General features: G+C 40.1%; 1 protein-coding gene across 5 annotated transcripts in view; it reads left to right on the plus strand.

Moving 5' to 3' along the window:
* The first annotated feature begins 91 nt into the window (after positions 1–91).
* Positions 92–25979, plus strand: part of ZNF512 (zinc finger protein 512) — a 31656-nt gene continuing 5768 nt past the window's right edge. Inside the window, exons 1-11 of one of the 5 annotated variants that reach the window (XM_066266777.1) lie at positions 92–247; positions 777–835; positions 12363–12550; positions 13234–13329; positions 13923–14006; positions 14853–14977; positions 15836–15922; positions 16874–16972; positions 17573–17740; positions 21131–21322; positions 25797–25898. In XM_066266777.1, the coding sequence (XP_066122874.1) occupies positions 218–247; positions 777–835; positions 12363–12550; positions 13234–13329; positions 13923–14006; positions 14853–14977; positions 15836–15922; positions 16874–16972; positions 17573–17740; positions 21131–21322; positions 25797–25898 (1230 nt within the window). In that variant the 5' untranslated portion in view covers positions 92–217. The remainder of the gene's footprint in view (positions 248–776; positions 836–12362; positions 12551–13233; positions 13330–13922; positions 14007–14852; positions 14978–15835; positions 15923–16873; positions 16973–17572; positions 17741–21130; positions 21323–25796; positions 25899–25979) is intronic. The other 4 variants (XM_066266779.1, XM_066266780.1, XM_066266781.1 and 1 more) reach the window with 4 other exon arrangements.

Genomic DNA, 25979 nt, shown 5'->3' on the forward strand with positions numbered 1-25979 from the left:
CACACAACCCGGGGGCGGGGCCTCAGAGGACTCGATGGGTGGCTCGTCACGTGACTGGCTGCGGGCCGCAGCCCCTCAGAAGCCACTAGGCGGAAGTAGATGTTCTGAACGGGGCTCCGCGGCGCAGACTCCACATCCGGGAGAGGGGACGAGAGCGGAAGTGGCGTTGGTCTGGCCGGAGCCCTTGGGTGAATTTGTTAGGCGTGGAGAGGGAGTGATGTCTTCCAGACTCGCCGCAGTACCCGCTGTGAGTTTCTCGGTTTGACCGTTAAGCTTCAGAAGTAGCGCTGTCGAGTCCGCAACACGCGGTCCTCGCTTTTGTCCCAACCTCAGAGTTGGTTTTGTCAGAGCCCATCGTAGGCCCCACCCTTATAGGTCAAATCTACCTGCCTCTCTCTCTCTCTCCCCCGTTTTCCGCTGCCTTTCTTCCACCTCCTTGGACTCAGTTCGTCGCTAGATTGCCATTATTGTCATTATTTTCTATTCCTTTTGTATCTCCAGTGCTTTCCATATCCATTGTTCTTTCTTTTTCCTCCCTTTAGAGCCTCTATCCATACAGGGCTTTGAGAATAGGGGAGATGAAGGTTCAGGTGTTATCACCTGCGTTGACTCTGTAGGAAGATAGGACGGCACACTCTTCCTAAAAAGCCCCGCTTCCTTCCGTTTGAGGTAGTTGCCCCGGCAGAGCTTCATTTCTTCTGGGTACAGGGGGATTCGTCTTTTGTGGTGAAGGTTCAGAGGTCTGTAGCATTCACTCATATGCTTGCGTTTGCTAGACTACGGGACCCACATCCTTTGAGCAGCAGAGGAGCACGAGGATCGTGGGAGCTAAGAAGTAAGTGAGGTTTTCTGAGGTCCATTTATAATTGTGTTTCCAGCGTTGTCCTTTAGAACAATCTGTGATGATGAAAATTCTCTGTATCCGCACTATTCAGTACTGTAGCTACTAGCCACGGATGGCTTTTGAGCGCTTGAAATGTGGCTAGTGTGAAAAACTGAATTTTGAATTGTATTTAATTTTAATTCACTTAAATTTAAACAGCCACCTGTAACCAATGTCTACCTGATTGGCAGTGTGGGTCTAAACCTAGAGAAAATTTAGCTTGCAAAAAAACCAAAAAACAAAAAAATACAAATCATAATGAAAATGGAATGTATGTACTCGTGGATACATTGATGAACATGGGAAAGACGAATAAAAATGGCTAAGAAATCCTTGTATTTTCAAACTACTTGGCTGCGAGGCTGTTGTGTTATTTTGTATATTGAATGTGCTAAGCTTTTCCATGTTTGTTAATGTAAAAAGATTGTTGTTAACTAGAGACTCATTGGAAGGGATTAATTCAGTCAGATAACGTTTACTAAATCTCTTGTTCCATCTGTGTAGTAGGTTAGATATACAGACATGAAAAACACAACAGTCTAAATGGGGAGATAGACTAGTGGATCAACACAATACAGTATTTTCAAACTGAAGTTTAACATAGCCTTTGTGGAGGGGGAGTGATAGTTTAGAAGAGAGGGTTGCCAGAGCAAGTCAGACTTGAGAGTAAAGGAATAATGCAGTTAGCCAGAGGGCAAGGGCACACAGGAGAAGCGCCCATGAATGAAGAAAGAGAGAGAGAGAGAGAGAAAGAAAGAAAGAAAGAAAGAAAGAAAGAAAGAAAGAAAGAGAAGGGGGAAGGGTGGAGAAGCAGATGGTCGCTTCTCCTGTGTGCCCTGATGAGAATCAAACCCAGTACATCTACACACTGGGGGATTCTCTATCACTGAGCAAACCTATTGGCTTTGTTTTAAAGTCTATTTTTGTCTGCTATAAGTATTGCTACCCCAGCTTGTTTTTTGTTTGTTTCCATTTTCATGAAATACCTTTTTCCATGCCTTTACTTTCACTCTGTGTGTGTCTTTGAATTGGAAGTGAGTCCCCTATAGTTAGCATATGTATATAAGGGTCTTGGGTTTTTTTTATTCATTTAGCCACCCTATGTCGTTTGTCTGGAGCATTTAATCTAACATTTCTTGGAATACTGGGTTGGTGGTAATGAATTCCTTTAGCTTTGTCATTGTGATTTTAATTTGCATTTTCTTGATGAATGATGATGTAGAAATATCTGTTCATAAGCTAACTGGCCATTCATATGTTCTCTTTTGTCAAGTGTCTGTTCATATCTTTTGCCCATTTAAAAACAGTTCTTTGTAGATACAGGGAGGAAGGAGAGGGGGAAGGGTACGGGTGGAGAAGCAGATGGGCACTTCTCCTGTGTGCCCTGGCGGGGAATAGAACCCGGGACTTCCAGACGCCGGGCTGATGCTCTGCTACTGAGCTAATTGGACAGGGCCTGAATTGTAGGTTTTTTTGTTTTGTTTTGTTTTTTGAGAGACAGAGAGTCAGAGAGAGGGATAGATAGAAACGGAGAGAGATGAGAAGCATCAATTCTTTGTTGTGGCACTTTAGTTGTTCACTGATTGCTTTCTCATATGTACCCGACCGTGGGGCTACAGCAGACCGAGTAACCCCTTGCTCCAGCCTGTGAACTTGAGAAGCTGGTGAGCTGTGCTCAAAGCAAATGAGCCCACGCTCAAGCTGGCGACCTCAGGGTCTCGAACCTGGTTCCTAGGCATCCCAGTCCGACGCTCTATCCACTGCGCCACCGCCTGGTCAGGCTGAATTGTATTTTTTTAAAAATATATTCTGAATACAGTTCTGTTGTCTAATAGATGTGTCTTGAATACTTCCTTCCGTTCTGTGGTTTGCATTTTGTTTGCTTGATTTTGTCTTTTGAAGAGCAGAAGTTTTAAATTTATCGTTAAAAATTATAAACTTTTTCTTTTTTTTCTTTTTATGTTTCATGCTTTTTTGTATTTAAGAAAACTTTGCCATTCCTAAGTGACTTTCTACTGTTTAGTTTCCTCTAGAAGTGCAATAGCTTTTACATTTAGGTCTGTGGCTCTTTTAATTTTTGTGTGTGTCTTAAGGGTCAATGTTAATTTCTTTTCAGTTGTATATATCCGGTTGTTGAAAAGACTTTCCGGGATCAGTTGCCTTGGCACCTTTGTCAAAAATCAGTTTAACATACAAATGTGTTTGTGTTTCTGACCTCTCATGCTGTCCCACTGATGTATATATCTCTTTTTTTGCCAATACTAAATTGTCTTGATTCTGTAGCATTAGAATAAGTCTTGAAATTAGGTAACTTTGTTCTTTTTAAAAATTGTTTTGGCTACTCCAGGTTCTTTGCATTTTTATGTATATTGTAGAACTAGTCAACATCTAAAAAGAAACATGCTGGAGTATTGATTGGTATTATTCTGAATATGTAGATCAACTTGGGGAGAACTGCCATTTTAACAATATTGAGTTTTCTGATTTATGAGTATGCTGTATTTCCCCATTTATTTAGATCTTTAATTTCTGCCACCACTGTGTTGTTGTTTTCATTGTAAAAAGTCTTGGATGCCTTTTGTTAGAATTGTTCTTAGGTATCTTATGTGTTTTTTATGTTTTGTAATGGTATTATTTTTATGAACTCATTTTTTAGTTGCTTGTTTCTAATCTCTAAGAATACAATTGATTTTTATGTGTTAACCTTGTATCCTGCCTCTTGCTGAATTTATTTTTAGTTCTAGTGATTGTTTTGTATACTCCCTGGGGTTTTCTTTGTAAACAAACATCTAATCTGCAAGAAAGGGCAATTTTACTTTTTTTCTTTTGATTGTTATGGTCCCTCACCCCCCCCCCCCCCCACCTCCGTTTATAAAACCTTATTGCAGTGGCATTTAGCAATAGCACCTTCTGGGCCTGGAGATTTCTTTTTGAGAGGTTCTGATAACAAATTCAATTTTATTAGTAGATATAGAGCTTTTCAGATTTTTCAGTTTCTGTGTCAATTTTCGTAAGTTGTATTTTTTCAAGAAATTTGTTCTCAGTTTGTCAATTTATTGGAGTGAAATTGTTCAAATCTTTTTTGAGACAGAGAGGGACAGATAGGAATAGACAGCAAGGGAGAGAGATGAGAAGCATCAATTCTTCGTTGCAACTCCTTAGTTGTTTGTATGTGCCTTGACTGGGGGCTCCAGCACAGTGAGTGACCCCTTGTTTAAGCCAGCGACCATGGAATCATGTCTGTGATCCCATGCTTAAGCCAGTGACTCCCGCGCTCAAGCGGGTGAGCCTTGCCCTTGCGCTCAAGCCAGAGACCTTGGGGTTTTGAACCTGGGTCCTCTATGTCCTAGTCTAATGCTCTATCCACTGTGCTACCGCCTAGTCATAAAATACTTATTTCAGTATTTTAATGTCTGTGACCAATGGTAACAACCCCGCTTTTATTCCTGACATTTGTTATTTGTGGTATCTTTTTTTTTTTCCTGATTAGTCTTGCTATAGGGTTGTCAAATTTTGTTATCTTTTCAGAGAACCAGATTTTCTCTATTGTTTGTTTTCTAATTGATGAATTTCTCCTCTTTACTGTGTTTTTCCTTCTATTTACTTTGCTCTTTTTAAGGTTTCTTAAGAGGAAATCTTATGTCACTGATTTTCTAATATACTGCTCACAAAAATTAGGGGATATTTCAAAATGAATATGAAGCTATAAAATATCCCCTAATTTTTGTGAGCAGTGTACTATAAGCATTTAGATCTTCTTTTCTAATACAAGCATTTAGAACTTTAAATTTTCTTCTAAGTACTGCTTTAGTTGCATTCTACAAATTTTGATATGTGCATTTTTATTGTTTTTTTTATTTTAATTTTTTTAGCTAGTGAGAGAGGGACAGATAGGAACGGAGAGAGATGAGAAGCATCAACTCATGGTTGGGGCACCTTAGTTGTTCATTGACTGCTTCTCATACATGCCTTGACCAGGGGACTCCAGCCGAGCCAGTGACCCCTTGCTTAAGCCAGCTACCTTGAGTTCAAGCCAGTGACCTTGGGCTTCAGGCCAGCAACCTTTTGGGCTCAAGCCAGTGACCATGGGGTCATGTCTATGATCCCATGCTCAAGCCGGTGACCCTGTGCTCAAGCTGGTGAGCCTGTGTTCAAGCTGGATGAGCCTGAGTTCAATCTGGTGAGCCCATGCTCAAGCCGGTGACCTCGGGGTTTCAAACCTGGGTCCTCATCGTCCCAGGTCAACACTCTATCCACTGCACTGCCTGGTCAAGCCAGAGCCTTTTATAATCTTCGATTTTGAACAGTGTTATTAGATGTGGCTAGGTGTGTTTTCTTTATTATTTTTTTTTATTATACACTAGATTACCAGTTTGTTATAAAAGTATAACTCAGGAATAGTCAGACGGGAGAGTTGCATAAGGCAAGGTATGTGAGAAGGGGGCATAGAGCTCTCATGCTCTCTGAATGATTCTCCCTCCCCAAATCTCCAGGTGTTCACCAAGCTGAAAGCTCTAGGTGTGCTTTCTTTAAGTTTATCCTATTGAGAGTTTATGGAGCTCCTTGAACCTATAAATTTATGTATTTCATTAAATTGGGGTATTTCCCACAATTATATTTTTCAAATATATTTTTCGGTTCAGTCTTTTTTTTTCTTTTATTCTGGGATTACAACTACACTTAAATTAGATCTTTAGATATTGACCCATAGGATGTTGGGGCTCTTTTGATTGGTTTTCAATCTTTTTTTCTCTTATTCAGATTAGGTAATTTCTCATTACATTCTCAGACTCTTTCCTCTGTCATCTCTGTTCTATCACTGAGCCCATACAATGAATATTTATTTGAGATACAGTTCTAAAATTTTATTTGGTTCATTTTTATGGTTTCTATTTTTTTTAAAGATTTTATTTATTTATTATAGAGAGGGGAGAGAGAGAGAGAGAGAGAGAGAGAGAGAAAGGGAAAGAGAAAGAGAAAGAGAAGGGGGAGGAGCAAGAAGCATCAACTCCCATATGTGCCTTGACCAGGCAAGCCCAGGATTTTGAACCGGCAACCTCAGCATTTCCAGGTTGACACTTTATCCACTGCGCCACCACAGGTCAGGCTGGTTTCTATTTTTTTGATGATAGGTCCTACCTTTCCCTTTATTTCAAATGTGTTTTCTTTTATTTCATGGGCCATAGTTATAATAGCTGCTTTAAAGTCTATGAGAGTTCCAACATCTAGATTATGTTGGGGTTGACATCTCTCTACCATCTGTTTCTTTGAGAGTTGCTCACGTTTTCTGGTTTTTTTGTGTATTGCATAATTTTGGAATTTATTCTCAAGATTGTGAATGTTATATATGTAGATTCTGGGTCTTTTTAGAATCTTCTGGAAAATGTTAATGTTTTTTATTTTAGCAGGTAACCTGTTTAAGTTTAGACAATAAGTTTTATTTTGCTCCTGAGAGCACTGGTTCAATATCAGTTCCATTTTTTTTTTTTTTTTTTTCTGAAGCTGGAAACGGGGAGAGACAGTCAGACAGACTCCTGCATGTGCCCTACCGGGATCCACCTGGCACGCCCACCAGGGGGCGATGCTTTGCCCCTCTGGGGCCTTTCTCTGTTGCGACCAGAGCCACTCTAGCGCCTGGGGCAGAGGCCAAGGGGCCATCCCCAGCGTCCAGGCCATCTTTGCTCCAATGGAGCCTCGGCTTCTTGAGGGGAAGAGAGAGACAGATAGGAAGGAGAGGGGGAGGGGTGGAGAAGCAGATGGGCGCTTCTCCTGTGTGCCCTGGCCGGGAATCGAACCCGGGACTTCCGCACGCCAGTCCGACGCTCTACCACTGAGCAAACCGGCCAGGGCCTCAGTTCCATTTTTTGTCTTTGCTATGATGTTTTAGGTCTGTTTTGTACACAAATAGCATACAGGTTAGTCTGAGACTTTTTTGGGTGTTTTAATTCTTTTTTTTTTTTTTTCATTTTTCTGAAGCTGGAAACAGGGAGAGACAGTCAGACAGACTCCCGCATGCGCCCGACCGGGATCCACCTGGTACGCCCACCATGGGGCGACGCTCTGCCCACCAGGGGGCGATGCTCTGCCCATCCTGGGCGTCGCCATGTTGCGACCAGAGCCACTCTAGCGCCTGGGGCAGAGGCCACAGAGCCATGCCCAGCGCCCGGGCCATGTTTGCTCCAATGGAGCCTTGGCTGCAGGAGGGGAAGAGAGAGACAGAGAGGAAAGCGCGGCGGAGGGGTGGAGAAGCAAATGGGCGCTTCTCCTGTGTGCCCTGGCCGGGAATCGAACCCGGGCCCTCCGCACGCTAGGCCGACACTCTACCGCTGAGCCAACTGGCCAGGGCGGGTGTTTTAATTCTTGTTTTCGCTCTCAAAGTTTTTGATATTTTGGTTTGTATCTGTCTCAGGGGTTGGTCTGAGACTTCTGCATTTGTTCAAATCTTATTTTACTTTTCAAAACCTTTGCTAAAACTGGTTTGAGCACGCTCCACACGTATTATAGCTCAGGCTAAGCTGTGACTTGTGTAGATTTATACACAAAATTATAGGATCCTTTCTTTGCCTATCTCTTCTTCACAATCCACCCTCTAATCTACAGGGATCCCTTTTCCTGGTTTCTCTAGCCAGAAAGCTGTAGAGTCTTTTGGAATTTAGGCTGCTTATGCTGCTCTGTAAGTAGGGGCCACCCTTGTTCAAAGCCATTTGAGGGGAGGGGGCTGGGAAACATACCCCCATGTGGGTCACTTTCAGTTTTGACTCTTCCCCACAGTCCACCTGATTTTGTTTACTTTTCAGAGTTCAGAGTTTTTAGCTGTAATCAGCAGGAGTGGTGGGCTTATGCCACCATGCCCGAACCAGGACTTTCTTTGTATTAAATTTGTAATGTTGGACCTCATATGCAGAGAGCTGAAAGTCACTCTTCCCTTTTTGTAGCACAATGACATCATCAATCCTTGTTATTTTTTCTCTTTCTCATTTCCATCCCTTCCTTCCACAGCCAACCATGTTAACAAATTTGATATTCACCCTTAAATACAGGGGTGGGCAAAAGCAGGTTTACAGTACATGAAACACAGTTTATTCTTGTGTTATTATTTATTAATTATTGTATTATTTTCCATATGAACAACTGTAAACCTCCTTTTGCCCACCCCATATTTATGAATTCTTGTAATATAACCAGTGCTGTTTACATGTGTATTTGTTTTTAATTTGTTGAGTTGACATTGTACTACAGTCTTGTTCTGTTTCTCTTTTTATTCAATAGTATGCTTTTTAGTTATGCTCATGTCTCTATAGGATTGGGTCATTGCTTCTAACAACTACCTAGTATTCCATAGTAGGCATCTACCATGTTTTACTTACATAGTTTCCTAAGAATAGTCACCTGCATTTCTTCCAGTTTTCTGCTCCTAAGACTTCTATCCATGTGTGTAATTCTTATATCTTGAATCTGTCAGCTTATCTTACCACAAAACCTTAATTCAAGCTGTCCTCATCTCTTACTATATGATTGCAATAAGCTATTAACACTTCTTCACTCACCTTTCCTTCATGCATCATCTTTCATACGGCATTCAGAGTGACTTTTCTAAACCATAAATCTAAAGTGACCTCACACTTGGACAACTGTTACTCTACCACATCCTGAGCCACCTAGAAGATACTTTGTGGTTACTCAGTAATGTTTGTTACTGACATTCTGATTGGTCTTGGATTTGGGAATTTCGATCTAACTGTATACCAGATTTCTGTGGCCAGCTTTTCTTTAGCTGTAGGAGCTAAGTATCATGTTGCCTAAATAGGATAGGATGCCTCTGACATAAGGTTTTAGGGAAGAGGCTAAGCGAGAAGGAACGTGGATCAGACTAGGGCAGGGGTCCCCAAACTACGGCCCACTGGCCACGTGCGGCTCCCTGAGGCCATTTATCCGGGCCCCACTGCACTTCCGGAAGGGGCACCTCTTTCTTTGGTGGTCAGTGAGAGGAGCATAGTTACCATTGAAATACTGGTCAGTTTGTTGATTTAAATTTACTTGTTCTTTATTTTAAATATTTTATTTGTTTACTTTAAAATAAGATATGTGCAGTATGCACAGGGATTTGTTTATAGTTTTTTTTATAGTCCGGCCCTCCAACAGTCTGAGGGACAGTGAACTGGCCCGCTGGGTAAAAAATTTGGGGACCTCTGGACTAAGGCCTGCAAACTGTTCTTTTCCTTCTATATTCTCAGGGATATTATGTAGTTACTGTCCCTCTGTCAGAGAAATAGGGAGACCTGGACATATAATGGTTACAGATCCAAGGAATCTTCTGGCCATATAACATCCTAGTACTTAGTCTACTTTTTTTCTTGGGTGACTCTAGGAAGGAATGCCTGCTTGGGCTACAGTGTATTCATTATGTGAACAGCTTGTTCTTTCTGATTATAATGATATAGTACTAGTTGTATATATTGTGTTAGAGCAGTGGTTCTCAAACTTTTTGAAGTTGGAACACATTTAAAATCCTACAGATAATTGTAGGCACACTATATACAAATTTCTGAGAAATATGTTATAATAATTAAGTCAAATTAAATTAAAAAAAATAAAGTCCAAGCGTGTTTTTATGGTAATTAAATGAAATAAATATGACAAAATTAAATTTATTCTGACATTTAAAAACATATTTATGTTACATTTTTTGTTACACTTTTTAGAATTCGTAAAAAAGAGGGGTTAAAAAATTAAAAAACAACAAAATAGTTATCTTTTTTTTTTTTTTTTGTATTTTTCTGAAGCTGGAAACGGGGAGAGACAGTCAGACAGACTCCCGCATGCGCCCCACCGGGATCCACCTGGCACGCCCACCAGGGGCGATGCTCTGCCCCTCTGGGGCATCGCTCTGCCGCGACCAGAGCCACTCTAGCGCCTGGGGCAGAGGCCAAGGAGCCATCCCCAGCGCCCGGGCCATGTTTGCTCCAATGGAGCCTTGGCTGCGGGAGGGGAAGAGAGAGACAGAGAGGAAGGGGGGGGGGTGGAGAAGCAAATGAGCGCTTCTCCTATGTGCCCTGGCTGGGAATCGAACCCGGGTCCCCCGCACACCAGGCCGACGCTCTACCGCTGAGCCAACTGGCCAGGGCCAATAGTTATCTTTTTATATAAGGTCTACCGGAAAGTTCTGTCCGTTTCTATCACAACAAGTTTTGACACGTAAGCACATGTTTATTTGGTGCATGTGTGCCTCTCTATTTTTATCACTTAATGTATACATACTGATGTAGCAAATTAACTAAAACAAAGTTGATTCACGTTAGTCTTGTGAAGCAATAGTGTACCCATGGCTACTGATAAAGTTCATTTACGCCACTGTAAGTTTTACGAATTTCAACAAGGAAGAAATGCTACAGAAGCATGTCTGTCGCATCCACCATATTCCCCGGACTTAGCACCCTCCGACTATCACTTGTTTTTGTCCTTACAAAATTTTTTGAAGGGCAAAAAATTCAAAAATGAAGAAGATATCAAATAAATACTGGTTCAGTTTTTTGCATCAAAAGATAAAACATTTTTCAAAAATGTGATATACAAATTGCCCTCACGCTGGCAAGAAATCATTAATAATAATGGCAATTATATTATTTAATAAAATTTATTGACAGTAAGAAAAATTTGTATTTTGTTTTATTCCAAAAATGGACAGAACTTTCCGGTAGACCTTATATACATAGATACATTCTTAGTAAGATTTAGTAAATTCTACAGGTCCCGGCAAGAATGTCTTAAGTTTTTTTATTCTTGTGTTTATGAGAAACATGAGCCTGATGTGTCCTAGCAATTTCTTCAATGTTTGGGCATATATTTGAAAGGCAAACTCTCATTTCCTCGTCAATACATTGAAGAATTCCTCTCTTTTTACTCTTAATTGTGTTGAGGATAGAAAATCCTAATTCACATAAATAGGGTGTTGAAAATTGTAGTAAAATGTTCAAAGCTTTTTAAAATATTGCCACATATTCTTATTTTATAGAAATCCAAAAGGCTTCAAGAGATAATTCCTTATGTTTAATCATCAACCCACAATTAGTGGATATAGCTGCCAGTTCTTCTTCTGTTAATATTAAACCAAAATCACTTGAAGCTTCCATGAATGGATTTCTAATCCAATCGTATTGTTTAGTGTTAAGTGATGGAAAATGCTATAAATTAAATTCTGCCCTTCAGCCTTCAAGTCCTATTTTATTTACACTTAACTTTTGCTCCCTTCTAGAATCGGATTCTTCAATATCACGCTTCTTTTTGAGAAATCTATCCATTTTATTTGGATGTATTTATCTAAAAATAATATAATGATGTGTTAATAATAAATATAATAATGATGTGTTAACAAAAAGCGGTATTTCCGTAATGAAATGGCATAATAGAGCAGGGGTCGGGAACCTATGGCTCGTGAGCCAGATGTGGCTCTTTTGATGGCTCGCAGACAAATCTTTAATAAAAAAAATAATAAAGTTAAAAATATAAAACATTCTCATGTATTACAATCCACTCATTTCCTACTGCTCATATTCATGGTTGCGGGTGGCTGGAGCCAATCACAGCTGTCCTCCAGGACAACGCCAAATTTTTATTGGATATTGCGTAACGTACCCGGGTCGTTGTATGGCTCTCACGGAATTACATTTTAAAATATGTGGTGTTCATGGCTCTCTCAGCCGAACAGTTTCCTGACCCCCGTAATAGAGTAACTATATTTATTTTTATATCTGGGCATATGCCACAAACCAGCGCAGCTAGTAATTCCAGGTTCCGAGTGGAAATGGTGAGGAATTAAGAAAATACAGGGTCAGGAGGGCCCTGTAATTGCTGCTGGCTAGAACAGAGTGCACCCAAACACCACATCTTGCTTTATTTACAGGGCAAAGTGAGGCCATTAGCAAATCAGTGGTCTCTGATCACGTTTCCTAGGCAACCCAAAAATTTTACCAAGTGCAGAAAATCCCCACCATATGTATCATCTTAACTTTACACCAAACAAAGGATAGAAGAAACTTGCCTCCAATCTTTCCGGGAAACATGAGGGGTAGTGTAAACAATCCAGCACCACAGCTTAACAGCCTTTTGCAACCTAATCAGACCAATGAGATGGGGATTTGGGCAGACTGTCAGCTTATAGCCAATTCCCCACACCTCTGTCCCCCAAAAATCTAAACTCTAAAAACCCTGTTGATTTTTTGGTCCTTATCAGGCACATATTTCTCTGGAATACCATAGGGCGCACCTGGAAATCTTCTAGGACGCACACTTTGAGAACCACTGTGTTAGAGAAGATTACAATCTAAATTATGTTTTTATTATTAGACTTCTTTGTTTTTGCAAAGGTAACCAAGTTGGTTATTTTCTTTTTTTTGGTTATTTTCTTATGATACAAAATAATTAATAGGAACTTTATTCCACACCCTCCTTTGTGGTATATATCTTTGTGTCATATAATTAGCAGGACCAAGTGCTCCATAAAGGACAACAGTTTCCAGTACACTGTCCCTCACGATGATGATTCCTTAAGCGACTCATCATCTGCCTCTTCATGTGAACTAGCAAGTGATTTTCCAGCATCCTTCCGAAAATCTACCTACTGTATGAAGATGAGAAGGATCAAGCCAGCTGCTACTCCCCATGTTGAAGGTACCATTCTATTTGTCTTGTTCCAAAGACAGAGCACTCTGTAAAGTTATATTTTGATGTAGCTGTTTGTAAGTTGCTCTTAACGTATAAGTACCACATATGTGTTTCTCATTAGTAATTGATTGTTTTAAGGTGTTAGGCTATCACATATTGTTAGCTTTGTGAATGCTTCCTCCATTTTACAGAGTCCATTTCTGCTGATCTTACTCTTAGGTTATATCAGCCTTTCCTCTTGATGCTTTGAACTTCTTTCCCCTTGTTCTAATTTGATCCTCTGTTGAGGGTTTAGGGGCTGGTGTAAGGGTTATTCTGAGTAAAACTTTCTTGATGGTCATAGTCTCAAGGGTCCTTAGTAGCCCTTTATTTTGAACAATTCTGCATCAGTGTTAGCCTCAAATCAAGATGAAACAAAGCATACTGCCTGAAGGCTTTTATTTTTCATAGGGAACTATTGATCACTTGTGATAGAGAACAATATAAAAGGAAAAGGGGTGGTTGAGTTAGTTAATAAAAAGTTATACCAACTTCCCTAACAATGTCACAAACACTTCTGTGAGGCCTATACTTGCTGGTGATCTTTCCCTTTCATGGTCTTGTGAGTGAAGTTTTGAAGGCAGGCCCAGATGTTCACTTGTATACCACACAGGGTTTTTTTTTTTTTCTGTTTTTATATGGTATTTCAGGGTCAGGGGGGGTATCAACCAAAGGGAAAAGGAAGCCCAGGCAGGAAGAAGATGAAGATTATCGAGAATTTCCTCAGAAGAAGCATAAGCTGTATGGTAAGGGAGTAACTTTGCTAACTCTTTTTCCCCAGGTGCCTGGGCTTTATTCTTTGAGGGAGAGAGATCTTAGGGTTTGGCCCTTGAAGCATTTTTGAACCCTTTGAAATTTTTGGCAAGGTGTGGCCTCCATCCTGCCTTATTTCACCCTTCTGGCATGATTTAAGGGAGTCAGTTGGTTAAGGCAGTGGTCCCCAACCCCCGGGCCGCTGACCGGTACTGGTCCGTGGGCCATTTGGTACTGGTCCGCAGAGAAAGAATAAATAACTTACATTATTTCCATTTTATTTATATTTAAGTCTGAATGATGTTTTATTTTTAAAAAATGACCAGATTCCCTCTGTTACATCCGTCTAAGACTCACTCTTGACGTTTGTCTCGGTCACGTGATACATTTATCTGTCCCACCCTAAAGGCTGGTCTGTGAAAATATTTTCTGATATTAAACCGGTCCGTGGCCCAAAAAAGGTTGGGGACCACTGGGCTAAGGGACTGGGGCACAGGGTGTTGAGAAGAGAAGGAAAGAGATTTTAGTACTGGAGAGGGGTTGGTAAAGGTGATATTTTGAGCTTCAAGTTTCTGTTTTACGCCAGGGAGGAAGCAACGGCCTAAAACTCAGCCTAATCCCAAATCCCAGGCTCGTCGTATTCGGAAGAAACCACCAGCTTATGCTGCAGGTATGTTTTCTGTTGAAAGCTTTGTGGGATCTAGTTCTCTCATGCTGATTTTTGTTTTTGTTGGTAAAGGAATGATGTACAAAAGCATTTTTTTAAGGATGGAATGTTAATGGCATGAGTTTGGAGGTCAGACAGACCCATGTTCAAGTTTTGGTTCTTCATTAATTTTCTCTTCTGCCTTAATTTATTTAATTTCTGCAAGCTTCAGTTTTCCTGTCTCTATTTAAATAGTGGTAATAAAGGCAGTCAGAATTGTGAGAATCAAATGGAATAAAAACATTGAACCAAGTATCAGGAAACAGCAAACTGGCTGTTACATATCTCAGTATCCAGTTATTATATACTGCTATGAAAAATGTTGCCTGGCCTGTGGTGGCGCAGTGGATAAAACATCGATTTGGAATGCTGAGTTCGCTGGTTTGAAACCCTGGGCTTGCCCAATCAAGGCACATATTACAAGCAATCAATGAATAACTATATTGAAGCAACTATGAGTTGATACTTCTTGCCCCCCCCCCCCATAAAATTAGTAAATAAAATCTTTAAAAGAAAGAAAGGAAGAAAAATGTTGCCCATTGTCCAGTTACACCTTAGTAAAGCTGGAAAAAAATGTTGCTCTGTTCTTTAAGCCATTGGGATTTGGATATTTCTCAGATGGTTTTTATTATGTGGAATGAAGCAGTTTCAGAAACTCCTCACTGTCTGCAAAAGTTATTTCTAGGAGTTACACACAGCAGGGGTCTCTTCCCTAAGAAGGGGAAAACTGTTTTCCTAAGTTCTGGAATTGTGCTTTTTGTTTCTGGAGAAGACTACAGATTATATCATGTTCTTTTCTTTCCTTTGTAGGCAGTTTAGAGGAGCAGTGGTACTTAGAAATTGTGGATAAAGGCAGTGTCTCCTGTCCTACCTGCCAGGTAGTAGGGCGGAAGACCATTGAGGGATTAAAGAAACACATGGAAAACTGCAAACAGGTTAGATACTTTGTGGCATTTCATGACCATTATATCATGATCTTTTATCCAAACTTTAGGCCACATTGTGTCATAGGGAAGACATGGGCTCTGGGTGTGACTGACTTGGGTTTGAATCTTTACTCAGCCACTTACTAGTTGTTGCATCATTTAGCTTTTTATGTGTGAGCCTTGGTTTCCTTATTTATAAAAAAGAGATATAATACATTACTACTTTGGGTAGTCTGTGAGAGGATAAGAAAGAAATAATACATGATAAGTTCCTATCCCATTACTTGGGAAATATTGGCACTCAGTAAATGGTAGTTTCTGTTTTTAAAAAAGTGAATTACCGCCTGACCTGTGGTGGCGCAGTGGATAAAGCGTCAACCTGGAAACACTGAGGTTGCTGGTTCAAAACCCTGGCTTGCCTGGTCAAGGCACATATGGGAGTTGATGCTTCCTGCTCCTCCCCCTTCTCTCTCTCTCTCTCTCTCCCCCCCCTCCTCTCTAAAATGAATTAAAAAAAACAAAACAAAAAAAACCACATGTATAGCCTGACCTGTGATGCTTTCTGCTCCTCCCCCTCCCCTTCTCTTCCCCCCCTCTAAAATGAATAAATAAAAAGAAAAATTAAAAAAATTAAAAAAAAAAAAAAAGTGAATTACCTTTACTTCTTTGCCCTTGGGATGTGACACTGAGATTGTGGGATTTTGAGATTCATTGACTATTGAGTTTAAGAAATAAAGGCAAAAAAAAAAAAAAAAAAAAGAAAGAAAGAAAGAAAGGCAATACAGACGAGACCACCTGAATAGAACTTTGTGATGTTCTATTTCTCTGTTGAATAGTCTGCCACTAAGCAGTATTTTTTCTCTGTAGGAAATGTTTACTTGCCATCATTGTGGGAAACAACTTCGTTCACTGGCAGGGATGAAGTATCACGTCATGGCAAATCATAATAATTTGGTAAGAGTGTCTTCTGTCTTATATGAGCCTGGGTGATGCTTGACTGTTTTAGATGAGTGTAGATAACTAGTGGAAATAGCTAAGGCTCTAGGACAGAGGTCTCAAACTCGCCCACCAATTTTTGCGGCCCGCAGACTGGCCCGCAGATTAATCCACGAAGTTTGATTAGTCTGCGGGCCAGTCTGCGGGCCGCACAAAATTGGTGGGCGGGCCGCATGGCAACGAGTTTGAGATCCCTGCTCTAGGACTTGACAGGGGTGTGAGTAAGAACACCTTTTTTTTTTTGTATTTTTCTGAAGCTAGAAACCGGGAGAGACAGTCAGACAGACTCCCACATGCGCCTGACTGGGATCCACCCGGCACGCCCACCAGGGGGCGAAGCTCTGCCCACCAAGGGGCTATGCTCTGCCCCTCTGGGGCGTTGCTCTGCTGCGACCAGAGCCACTCTAGCACCTGGGGCAGAGGCCAAGGAGCCATCCCCAGCGCCTGGGCCATCTTTGCTCCAATGGAGCCTCGGCTGCAGGAGGGGAAGAGAGAGACAGAGAGGAAGGAGAGGGGGAGGGGTGGAGAAGCAAATGGGCGCTTTTCCTGTGTGCCCTGGCCGGGAACCGAACCCGGGACTTCTACACGCCAGGCCGACGCTCTACCACTGAGCCAACCGGCCAGGGCAAGAACACCTTTTTAATAGAAGACTTACGTACAATGAAACCTTTGCAGTGGATACATAGGTATTTGTGTGTTTAGGTTAGTCCCAGAGGTTTATATCCGTGGAGTTGTTCACATCCTTGTCTGTCTAGGAGCTGGAGAAAGCCAGGAGTCATGTACTCAGACTTCCTGAGCATCAGTTTAGGTGCTAGTCCAGTCCTCCGATTCTTCTATGATAATTACTTTTTTTTTCTGTGTCTGTCTTTTCCATGAAGTATCTGCTTGTTTCCTTTTCTTGCTTTTTAGCCCATTTTGAAGGCCGGAGATGAAATAGATGAGCCAAGTGAGAGGGAACGGCTCCGAACAGTTCTAAAGAGACTGGGAAAGCTCAGGTGCATGCGTGAGGTAAGAGCCCAAGGACAGCAACCCCTCTACCTGGAGCCTTAGGTCCCTGTCTTTCTGTTACTCTCTTCCATTTCTCCTTCTTCCTTATAGTCCTGGCTTTGTATCATCTTCTAGCATAAGAGTGGCTCCTGCTTTTCCAGGTCTCCTGAACCCATTAATAGGTCTTTATTTTCTTTTTTGTCTCCAAAAACATATTTCTCCCCTTACCCTTTGTTTGAAGGGGTTTCTTTACTGTCCTTTCTTTGGTGTGACAGAAAGGATCCTAGTAACCTCACTCTGAGGAACTTTGATGTTGCTCGGTGTTTGATATTGGGGTGGAGTTGGATCATAGACTAAGGAGGAAGCTCTGACACAGAAGAGGTACATAGTTCTAGTTTATTGAATGTTGACTGAACATTGAATGTGATGCTTGGTGGTAGACAGAACAGCTGTTGGGCCAGGAGCAAGAGAGGGTTGTGACAATGGGAAATGTTAGAGAGGCTAGTGATAGCAGAGGTTCTCTGTGTGAAATGATGGTTAAATGCCTTATGAATGTTTAGAAATTTAGAGATCATGTCAAAAGATGTAAAATTATAGTTTAGTTCTCTCTCCTGTGTTCAGAGTTGCTCTAGTACCTTTACCACTGTCATGGGGTATCTGTACCATGTCAGAAAATGTGGCAAAGGGGCTGCAGAGCTGGAGAAGATGACCCTGAAGTGTCACCACTGTGGGAAGCCATATAGATCGAAGGCTGGACTTGCATATCACCTGAGGTCAGAGCATGGACCTGTGAGTACTGATAACTTTCCAGACCCTACTCGGGGATATATTCTGTGATAGCTGTTTATCCCTACATCTTCCCATACATTGTGGTTCCTCATTTGTATTCCTGTTTAATCTTTGAATGCTTTTGTTCTCTCTTCTTTGTTCTTCCTTTGTTCTCTTATTTCTGCCTTTTGAACATTTTTTTAAAAATTATTTTTTTATTAATTTTACTTTATTGTGTTAACATGGATTCAAGTGCCCCACTCAATATAACATCCTCATCCCCCAATAACATGCCCCCCAATTCCCTCCCTTGAACATTCTTAGCTTAGAGAAATCAAAGTTCCATTTGTAGATGAAGCAGAAGTAAACTCATTATATTTTTAAAGCTTAAGGCATTCATCCTTAGCTAGAAATTTTGTGGGAGTCTGTCCAGTTTTTCATATTCCAATTTTTTTGTCTTGACTTTTTCCTGATTACATTTCTACACTTCGCCTACCTGATGGTTTTTTTGTGTGTTGTTTCAATGTATAATTTACATATACTGATTAACATTTACCCTTAATATTGTATTGCTTTACAGTTATAAAAGTTTTGGCAATTACATAGTCATGTAACCACCACTGTAGTCAAAATATAGGACAATTTAATAATACCCCTAAGATTCCTTTGTGTCCCTTTGTAGTCCACTCTGCTCACCATTCCCAACCCCTGGCAACCACTGATCTTTCTTCTGTCTTAATGGTTTTGCTTTTTTTAGAATGTCATAGAAATGGAATCATATAGTGTGTAAGCTTTTGATTCTGGCTTCTTTCATTTAGCATAATGCATTGGAGATTTATTCATGTGTTGGCATGTTTCGGTTTATTCCTTTTAATTTCTGTCTAGGATTTCATTATATGGATGTCTCACAATTTGTTTATCCATTTACCAGTTGAAGCATGTTTGGTTATTTCCATTTGGGGGGAATTATGGATAAAGATGGTATAAACATTCATTTAAAAGTTTTTGTATGAAACTTTTAATTTCTCTTAGGTAAATATATACTTAAGAATGGGTTTACTAGGTCATGTGATAAATGTATGTTGAGCTTTATAAGAAACTGCCAAAGTTTTCCAAAGTGGCTGTGCCATTTTGCCTTCTCTCTGGTAAAGGATGAGAATTCCAGTTGTTTTGCATCTTTCTCATGACTTGCTGTTGTCAGTTTCATTTAAAAAATCCATTCTGATCGGTATGTAGTGGCATTTTCCTGTGGGTTAAATTTGCATTTCCTTGATAATTAATGATGTTGATCATCTTTTCATGTGCTTATTAACAATGTCAATTTTTTTTTTTTTTTTAATAATAATGAGCCAGTTAGGTTGTCTTTTTTTTTTTTTTTTTTAAGATTTTATTTATTCATTATAGAGAGGGGGGGAGAGAGAGAGAAAGAGAGAGAATGGGGGGAGGAGCAGGAAGCATCAACTCCCATATGTGCCTTGACTAGGCAAGCCCAGGGTTTTGAACCAGCAACCTCAGCGTTTCCAGGTTGACGCTTTACCCACTGCGCCACCACAGGTCAGGCAACAATGTCAATTTTTAATGAAGTGTCTATTAAAATCCATGGTTCATTTTATTACTGGAGCTTTTGTTGTTTTACTATTTAGTTTTAAATACATTCAGTTTTTTACATATACAAGTCCTTTATTATATGTGTTTTGCAAATATTTTCTCCCAGTCTGTAGCCTTTCATTATTATATTGTTTTTCAAAATGGAGAGCTCTTAATTTTGATAAGTTCAATTTCTCTTTTTTTTAAAGTTTTTTTTAATTAATTAATTTATTCATTATTAGAGAGGAGAAACAGAGAGGGAGAGAGGAGAGAGAGACAGAGAGAGAGAAGGGGGGAGGAGCTGGAAGCATCAACTCCCATATGTGCCTTGACCAGGCAAGCCCAGGGTTTTGAACTGGCGATCTCAGCATTTCCAGGTAGACGCTTTATCCACTGCGCCACCACAGGTCAGGCTCTCTCTTTTTTTTATGGCTAATTCTGTTGTTGTAGCTAAGATATTTTTGCCCAACCCAATATATAATTTTCTATTTCTGCTGTAAAAAATATCACCCCAAAACTATTGGCTTAAAACAAACAAAAAACTATTGGCTCAAACAACACAACTGTATTATCTTACAGTTCATCAGTCCAGAAGTCCAGGCACAGGACGGTTCAGCTGGCTGCCTGTGTAGCACCTCACCAGGCTGGAATCAGAGTTTCATTAGGGCCATTCCTTTCTGGAGGCTTGAGGGGAGAATCTGTTTATACACTCCATGAGATTGTTCAGCAATTCAGTTTCATGCAGTTGTGGGACCTCATTCTTGCTTGCTGTAGGCCAGAAATTGTTCTCAGCTTCTAAAGACCACCTCCATTTCCTTGCTCATGGTCCCCTTCATCTTCAAGTCAGCAACAGTATTGTCTGTCTCATTCTTTGAAGCTCTCATGCCTCCTCTGCTGTCACATCTCTTACTTAAAATCAACTGATTATGGTCTTTAATTAGGTCTACAAAATACCTTCACATCAGCACCTAGATTAATGTTTGAATAACTGATAACGGTAGCCTACCCAAGTTGACGCATCGAAAACCATCACACCCCTAATATGATAGTTTGTTTATTGTAACTGAAAAATAAATATAAAAATATTATACCCAAGCCCTGGCCAGTTGGCTCAGCAGTAGAGCATTGGCCCGGTGTGTAGAAGTCCCAGGTTCAATTTCCGGTCAGAGCATACAGGAGAAGCGCCCATCTGCTTTTCCACCCTTCCCCCTCTCCTTCCTCTCTATCTCTCTCTTCCCCTCCTGCAGCCAAGGCTCCATGGGAGCAAAGTTGGCTCGGGCTCTGAGGACGGCTCCATGGCCTCTGCCTCAGGTGCTAGAATGGCTCCAGCTGCAAAGGAGCAATGCCCCAGATGGGCAGAGCATCGCCCCCTGGTGGGCATGCTAGGTGGATCCCTGTTGGGCGCATGTGAGAATCTGACTGCCTCCTGGCTTCTAACCAGAAAAATACAACAACAAAAAAATACAGTGCCCAGGATCACAATTTTCTCCCTTGGTTTATTCTAGAAGTTTACTGTTTAAATCTAGGGTTGTTATCCATTTTGAGTTTTTTTATATGTAGTATGAGGTCCATTAAGGTCCATTTCTTTGCATGTGGATTTGTGTTGACTTTAAACCACTCTCACTGATTACAACAGAATAGGTTTTATCCTGCTAAGAAACTTTTTATGTAAAATGTACATTAAGATGGTGGAGCTTTGTGATAGTGATTAGCAAACTAATAAATAGCTCTTTTGATATTTAGAGCAGAAAGGAATGCCTTTAATCACTGGCTCTGATGGAAGCCACTTCTCAGGCTTGTGTTTGTTGTGATTCATTTTTGCAGATCTTCTTTCCAGAATCTGGACAGCCAGAGTGCTTAAAAGAGATGAACCTGGAGCCAAAGAGTGGGGGCCGAGTTCAGAGGCGTTCTGCCAAGATAGCTGTATATCACCTGCAGGAGCTGGCCTCTGCTGAGCTGGCCAAGGAATGGCCTAAGAGGAAGGTTCTTCAGGATCTAGTACCTGATGATCGGAAGGTAAGGTAGAAACTTGTATTAATTTAGAGGAATTATGTCTGATACTATGCTTATTATGTATAGAAAAGTAAATGCACTTCAGTACATGATGAATAATATTTTGCTTCTTAATCTCTGGAGACGGAGTGTTTTGATTTGTGAAGGTCCTAGAGAAACAGTCTGTTTCAGAAGCTTCTTTTAGGATCGTCTTAATTTTGGACCACTTCCAGAGGGCACCTAAATTCCCAAATTAGTCTTGCTTAGTCCTTGCTTAGTGTGTTTCCACTCTGTTAGTTCATAGGTAGTAGTTTATATTTTGCTTAGGTAAATGCTAAGCACTTGAATAGGGTATGTTACATTTTTCCCCTTTGTAATTAGTGACTATTTTGTGGAAAAGAGTGAGACAACATAGCTAATCTGTTTTATCATACTTCTTTTGAGGAGGGGTTAAACAAATTGGAAGTTCTATTTTGCTCTCACATGAAGAATCTAGCGTGAGACAGTCCAGAGATGGTTCCTCTGATGTCATCAGACACCCAAGCCTTTTTCTGGCCACTTTTACCTACAAAAGAGGGTAGGATATATGGAGATTAAAAATAATGATAAGGACATATTATCATTATCAGCAAATATATTGTGTGTGTGGTCAGATTATAAATTATAATTTTTTGATTAAACTTTTAAATTTATTTTAACATGGATTCAGGTGTCCGACTCAATATCCCCTTACCCCAACAATGTGCCCCCCATTACACCCTCTTTGTTTTTTCATACTTCTAACCCACTTACTTTAGCATCCATCGACGATACATGCCTGCAGTGAGTATTACAGTGGTGTTTGCTTAATGATGATTTTTTGTTTCCATCAGTTCTTCTACAGTTATTAATTGGAATTCTATTGTGATTAAAATATGTTTTTCTTTTAATTTATTTTATAATAGTATATACTCATGGATATTTATTTTATTCTATGACCTGTGATCCAATGCTGTTATTGTTTATTTTGGTGCTCAAATTGTTCTAGATTTGGCCAAGAGTTTTTTCATGTGATCTGTATCCTTTGGACATACCCCCCCCCCTTTTTTTTAGCTCTTTTTTACTCTCTGATCCATGAGATACTCTAGTCTCATCTTGCATTTTTCCTGCCCTAGCTTTGGAATCAATCTTTTTCTTTTTTTTTTAAAGGAATTCTGGTTCCTTATATTGGAAAATATATTTAGAAACCAGGATGTGAGTGCTAGGTATATTCATTCCTGCTGGGCCCTCTTGGTGGGTAGAGCCAGGTTATATATGGATGTGTGTTCATGAATTCATTTGCACACTTGTATTTATTTTTATGTCTACAGTATCTATATTAGGTTGTCAAAAGTAGGTTTACAGTTACGGATACACAAAACACAGTTTATCTTTGTATTATTATTTATTAACTATTGTGTTATTTATTTGTATAACAACTGTAAACCTACCTTTGCCAACCCCTATAGCTATATTTAAAGCCATGATACCATTAATTTCGATCCAACACACGTTTCATTCTCACCTTCCTTTTCCCTTATTTGTAACTATTTTTCCAACAGTGAGAAGAAACCTGGTTCTTGTTGTTTTCAATGTATTTACGTTACTCAATCCTAGTATAAGATTAAGTAGTTTCTGGACTGTTAACTCATATGCATATAGAAAACAAATTTACTAACTGAAGAACAATATTTGTGTGTAGCTATTTTCATCTTAATCTTACAGTACATAATTGAAAGTACTGTTTTCTAGTTATTTAAGTTGGTTTTTATCAGCCATCCCAATCATTCTGTTTTCTCATTTGTAATAATTAGGTTCACATGGCATATTTGTTAATTTTGGGTTTCCCCTACATCCTATTTAATTTATTTATTTTGTGGTATGTGAAACATTACCCTAATTCTAAAAGTCAGACCTATACAAAAAGGTCTTCTCAGAGAAGTGTCACTGCCCCTGTCCCCTGTGATTTATTTCCACCCAGTTCCTATTCCAGTGATAACCAGACTCAGTAGTCCTGGTTTATGTTTCCTGTACTTTTATGGGATGGATGATCAGATAGATGCACGAATATTTTCTTATATCCCCTTCATACTGTAGATACTGTTTTTTTAAAATTATTATTAAGTGAGAGGTAGGGAGGCAGACACAGACTCCCACATGTGCCCTAACCAGGATCCACCAAGTCCCCTAAGGGCGATGCTTTGCCCATCTAGGGTCATTGCTCTGTTGCTCAGCAATAAGCTATTTTAGTGCCTAAGGAGGCCATGGTGCCATCCTTAGTTCCCGAGACCAACTTTCTCAAACCGAGCAATGGCTGTAGGAGGGGAAGAAAGAGAAAGAGAGAAGGCAGGGAGAGGGGTGGAGAAGCAGATGGTCATATCTCCTGTGTGCCCTGACCAGGAATTGAACCTGGGACTTCCACATGCCAGGCTAAAACTCTACCACTGAGCCAACTGGCCAGGACCTGTAGATACTTTTTAAAATTTTTGTTTCATTTCACTTAAAGATACATCTATAAATCACTCTAAATATGTTCATTGAGATTATCCTCGTTTTTTTTTTATAGCTTCACAAATATGATAGTTTGTTGTATGACTAGTTTGTATAACTATTCCACTATCAGCATAAAAAGATTGTGGATGGACCCATGTATTCTGCAAAGAAAAGGAAATGCTTAGCCTGACCAGGCGGTGGCGCAGTGGATAGAGCATCAGACTGGGATGTGGAGGACCGAGGTTCGAGACCCTGAGGCTGCCAGCTTGAGCGCAGGCTCATTTGGTTTGAACAAAAAGCTCACCAGCTTAGACCGAAGGTCGCTGGCTCAAGCAAGGGGTTACTCGGTCTGCTGAAGGCCTGCGGTCAAGGCACATATGAGAAAGCAGTCATTGAACAACTAAGGTGTCTCAATGCGCAATGAAAAGCTAATGATTGATGCTTCTCATCTCTCCGTTCCTGTCTGTCTGTCCCTGTCTATTCCTCTCTCTGACTCTCTCTCTGTCTCTGTAAAAAAAGAAAAAAGAAAAGAAAAAAAAAAAAAGAAATGCTTAGAAAGAAAGCCAGCTCTGTGCTCTGATTTCTTTTATAACTTGACCAGAGCTCGTTTAGGCTGCCTTCCTTACTTCCCCCATTACCTCTAGCCTAGGTTCTGTTTTTCTATTTCAGAGAATCAGCTTCTTTTTAGATACTTTCATTTTTTAAGCAGGAGGATTATTTGCTTACCAGAAATACAACTGTTACCATGGTGGGCTTTGTAAAAACTATCAGTATAGTGCTATTTCTTTTCTGGAAGCTACAGGTATAGTTGAAAGAAAAGACTAACATGTGAAAGCATGTGAAAGGAAATGCTAGGAATAATTCTACTTTTGCAGTATAAACAAAGATTATGTGTTCTGTCCCCAGTTCTGTTGCATCCGTTTCAAGTCAAACCTTAATTTTTTGTTTATTAGAATTTATTTTTGGCCCTGGCCAATTATCTCAGTGGTAGAGCGTCAGTCCAACGTGTAGATGTCCCAGGTTCGATTCCTGGTCAGGGAACTCAGGAGAAGTGATCATCTGTTTCTCTACTCCTCCTCCTCCCCCTTCTCTCTCTTTCTTTCTCCGGCCTGCTCCCACAACCATGGCTCAAGTGATTTGAGTGAGTTGGCCCTAGTCGCTGAGGATGGCTTTGTTGAGCCTCTACCTCAGGTGCTAAAAGTAGCTTACTTGGGAACATTGTCCCAGGTGGGCAGAGCATTGGCCCCAGATGAGGGTTGCCTGGTAGATACTGGTTGGGGTGCATACAAGAGTCTCTCTGTTTCCTCTCCTTGAAGAGGGAGAGAAGGGGGAGAGGGAAGGATAGAGAAGCAGATGGTCACTCTGTTGTGTGCCTCAATGGGAAATTAAACCTGGGATGTCCAGATGCCTGGCCAATGCTCTATCCACTGAGCCACCAGCCAGAGCCAATTAGAATTTAAGAAAATATAAATCAACATAACATTGAAAAATGAGAAATACAGATAAACAGGGGGAGAAACATTAAAACCACTTAAAAGTCTGCCACCCAGAGAGTAGTACTATTAACATTTTGATTTATAGTCTTCTAGCCATTTACTCATCTCTATATATTTCCATTGAATATGTGTGTGTGTATATATATACACTTTGCATAATATATACATATTTTTAGTGAATTTTAATATCTCCCTCTTTTTTATATCAAATAATTTAATTATATAATACTCTGTCACTAGTTTTTTTTTCCAACTGTAAAGTCTCCTGTCCTCTGTTAAAAATCAAACTATTTTAGGACTAAACAATAGGTGGTTATATTTACCAGTTTCAGGAACTTGAAAGGACCTTACATATTTTTAAAAATATTTTTTGTTATACAAAAATATACTTGAGGAACTCCATAATTCTATACCCTGAGGAGTTGGGTGTGAAACTTTTGGAGTGTTTTGGAATTTGGATTCCTCCAATAAAAATCTTTCTTGTCTTGTAGTTAAAATATACTCGACCTGGACTACCTACCTTCAGCCAGGAAGTGCTACATAAATGGAAGTCAGATATCAAGAAGTATCATCGCATTCATTGTCCTAACCAGGTGGTTCTTTCTCATTCATTTGTTCAGTAAATGTTTATCAAGCATCTACTGTTATTTTAGTTATTTATTCCTTTTTGGAAA

This window comes from Saccopteryx bilineata, chromosome 3 (assembly GCF_036850765.1).
Source record: "Saccopteryx bilineata isolate mSacBil1 chromosome 3, mSacBil1_pri_phased_curated, whole genome shotgun sequence".
In the NCBI taxonomy this organism is placed as follows: Eukaryota; Metazoa; Chordata; class Mammalia; order Chiroptera; family Emballonuridae; genus Saccopteryx; species Saccopteryx bilineata.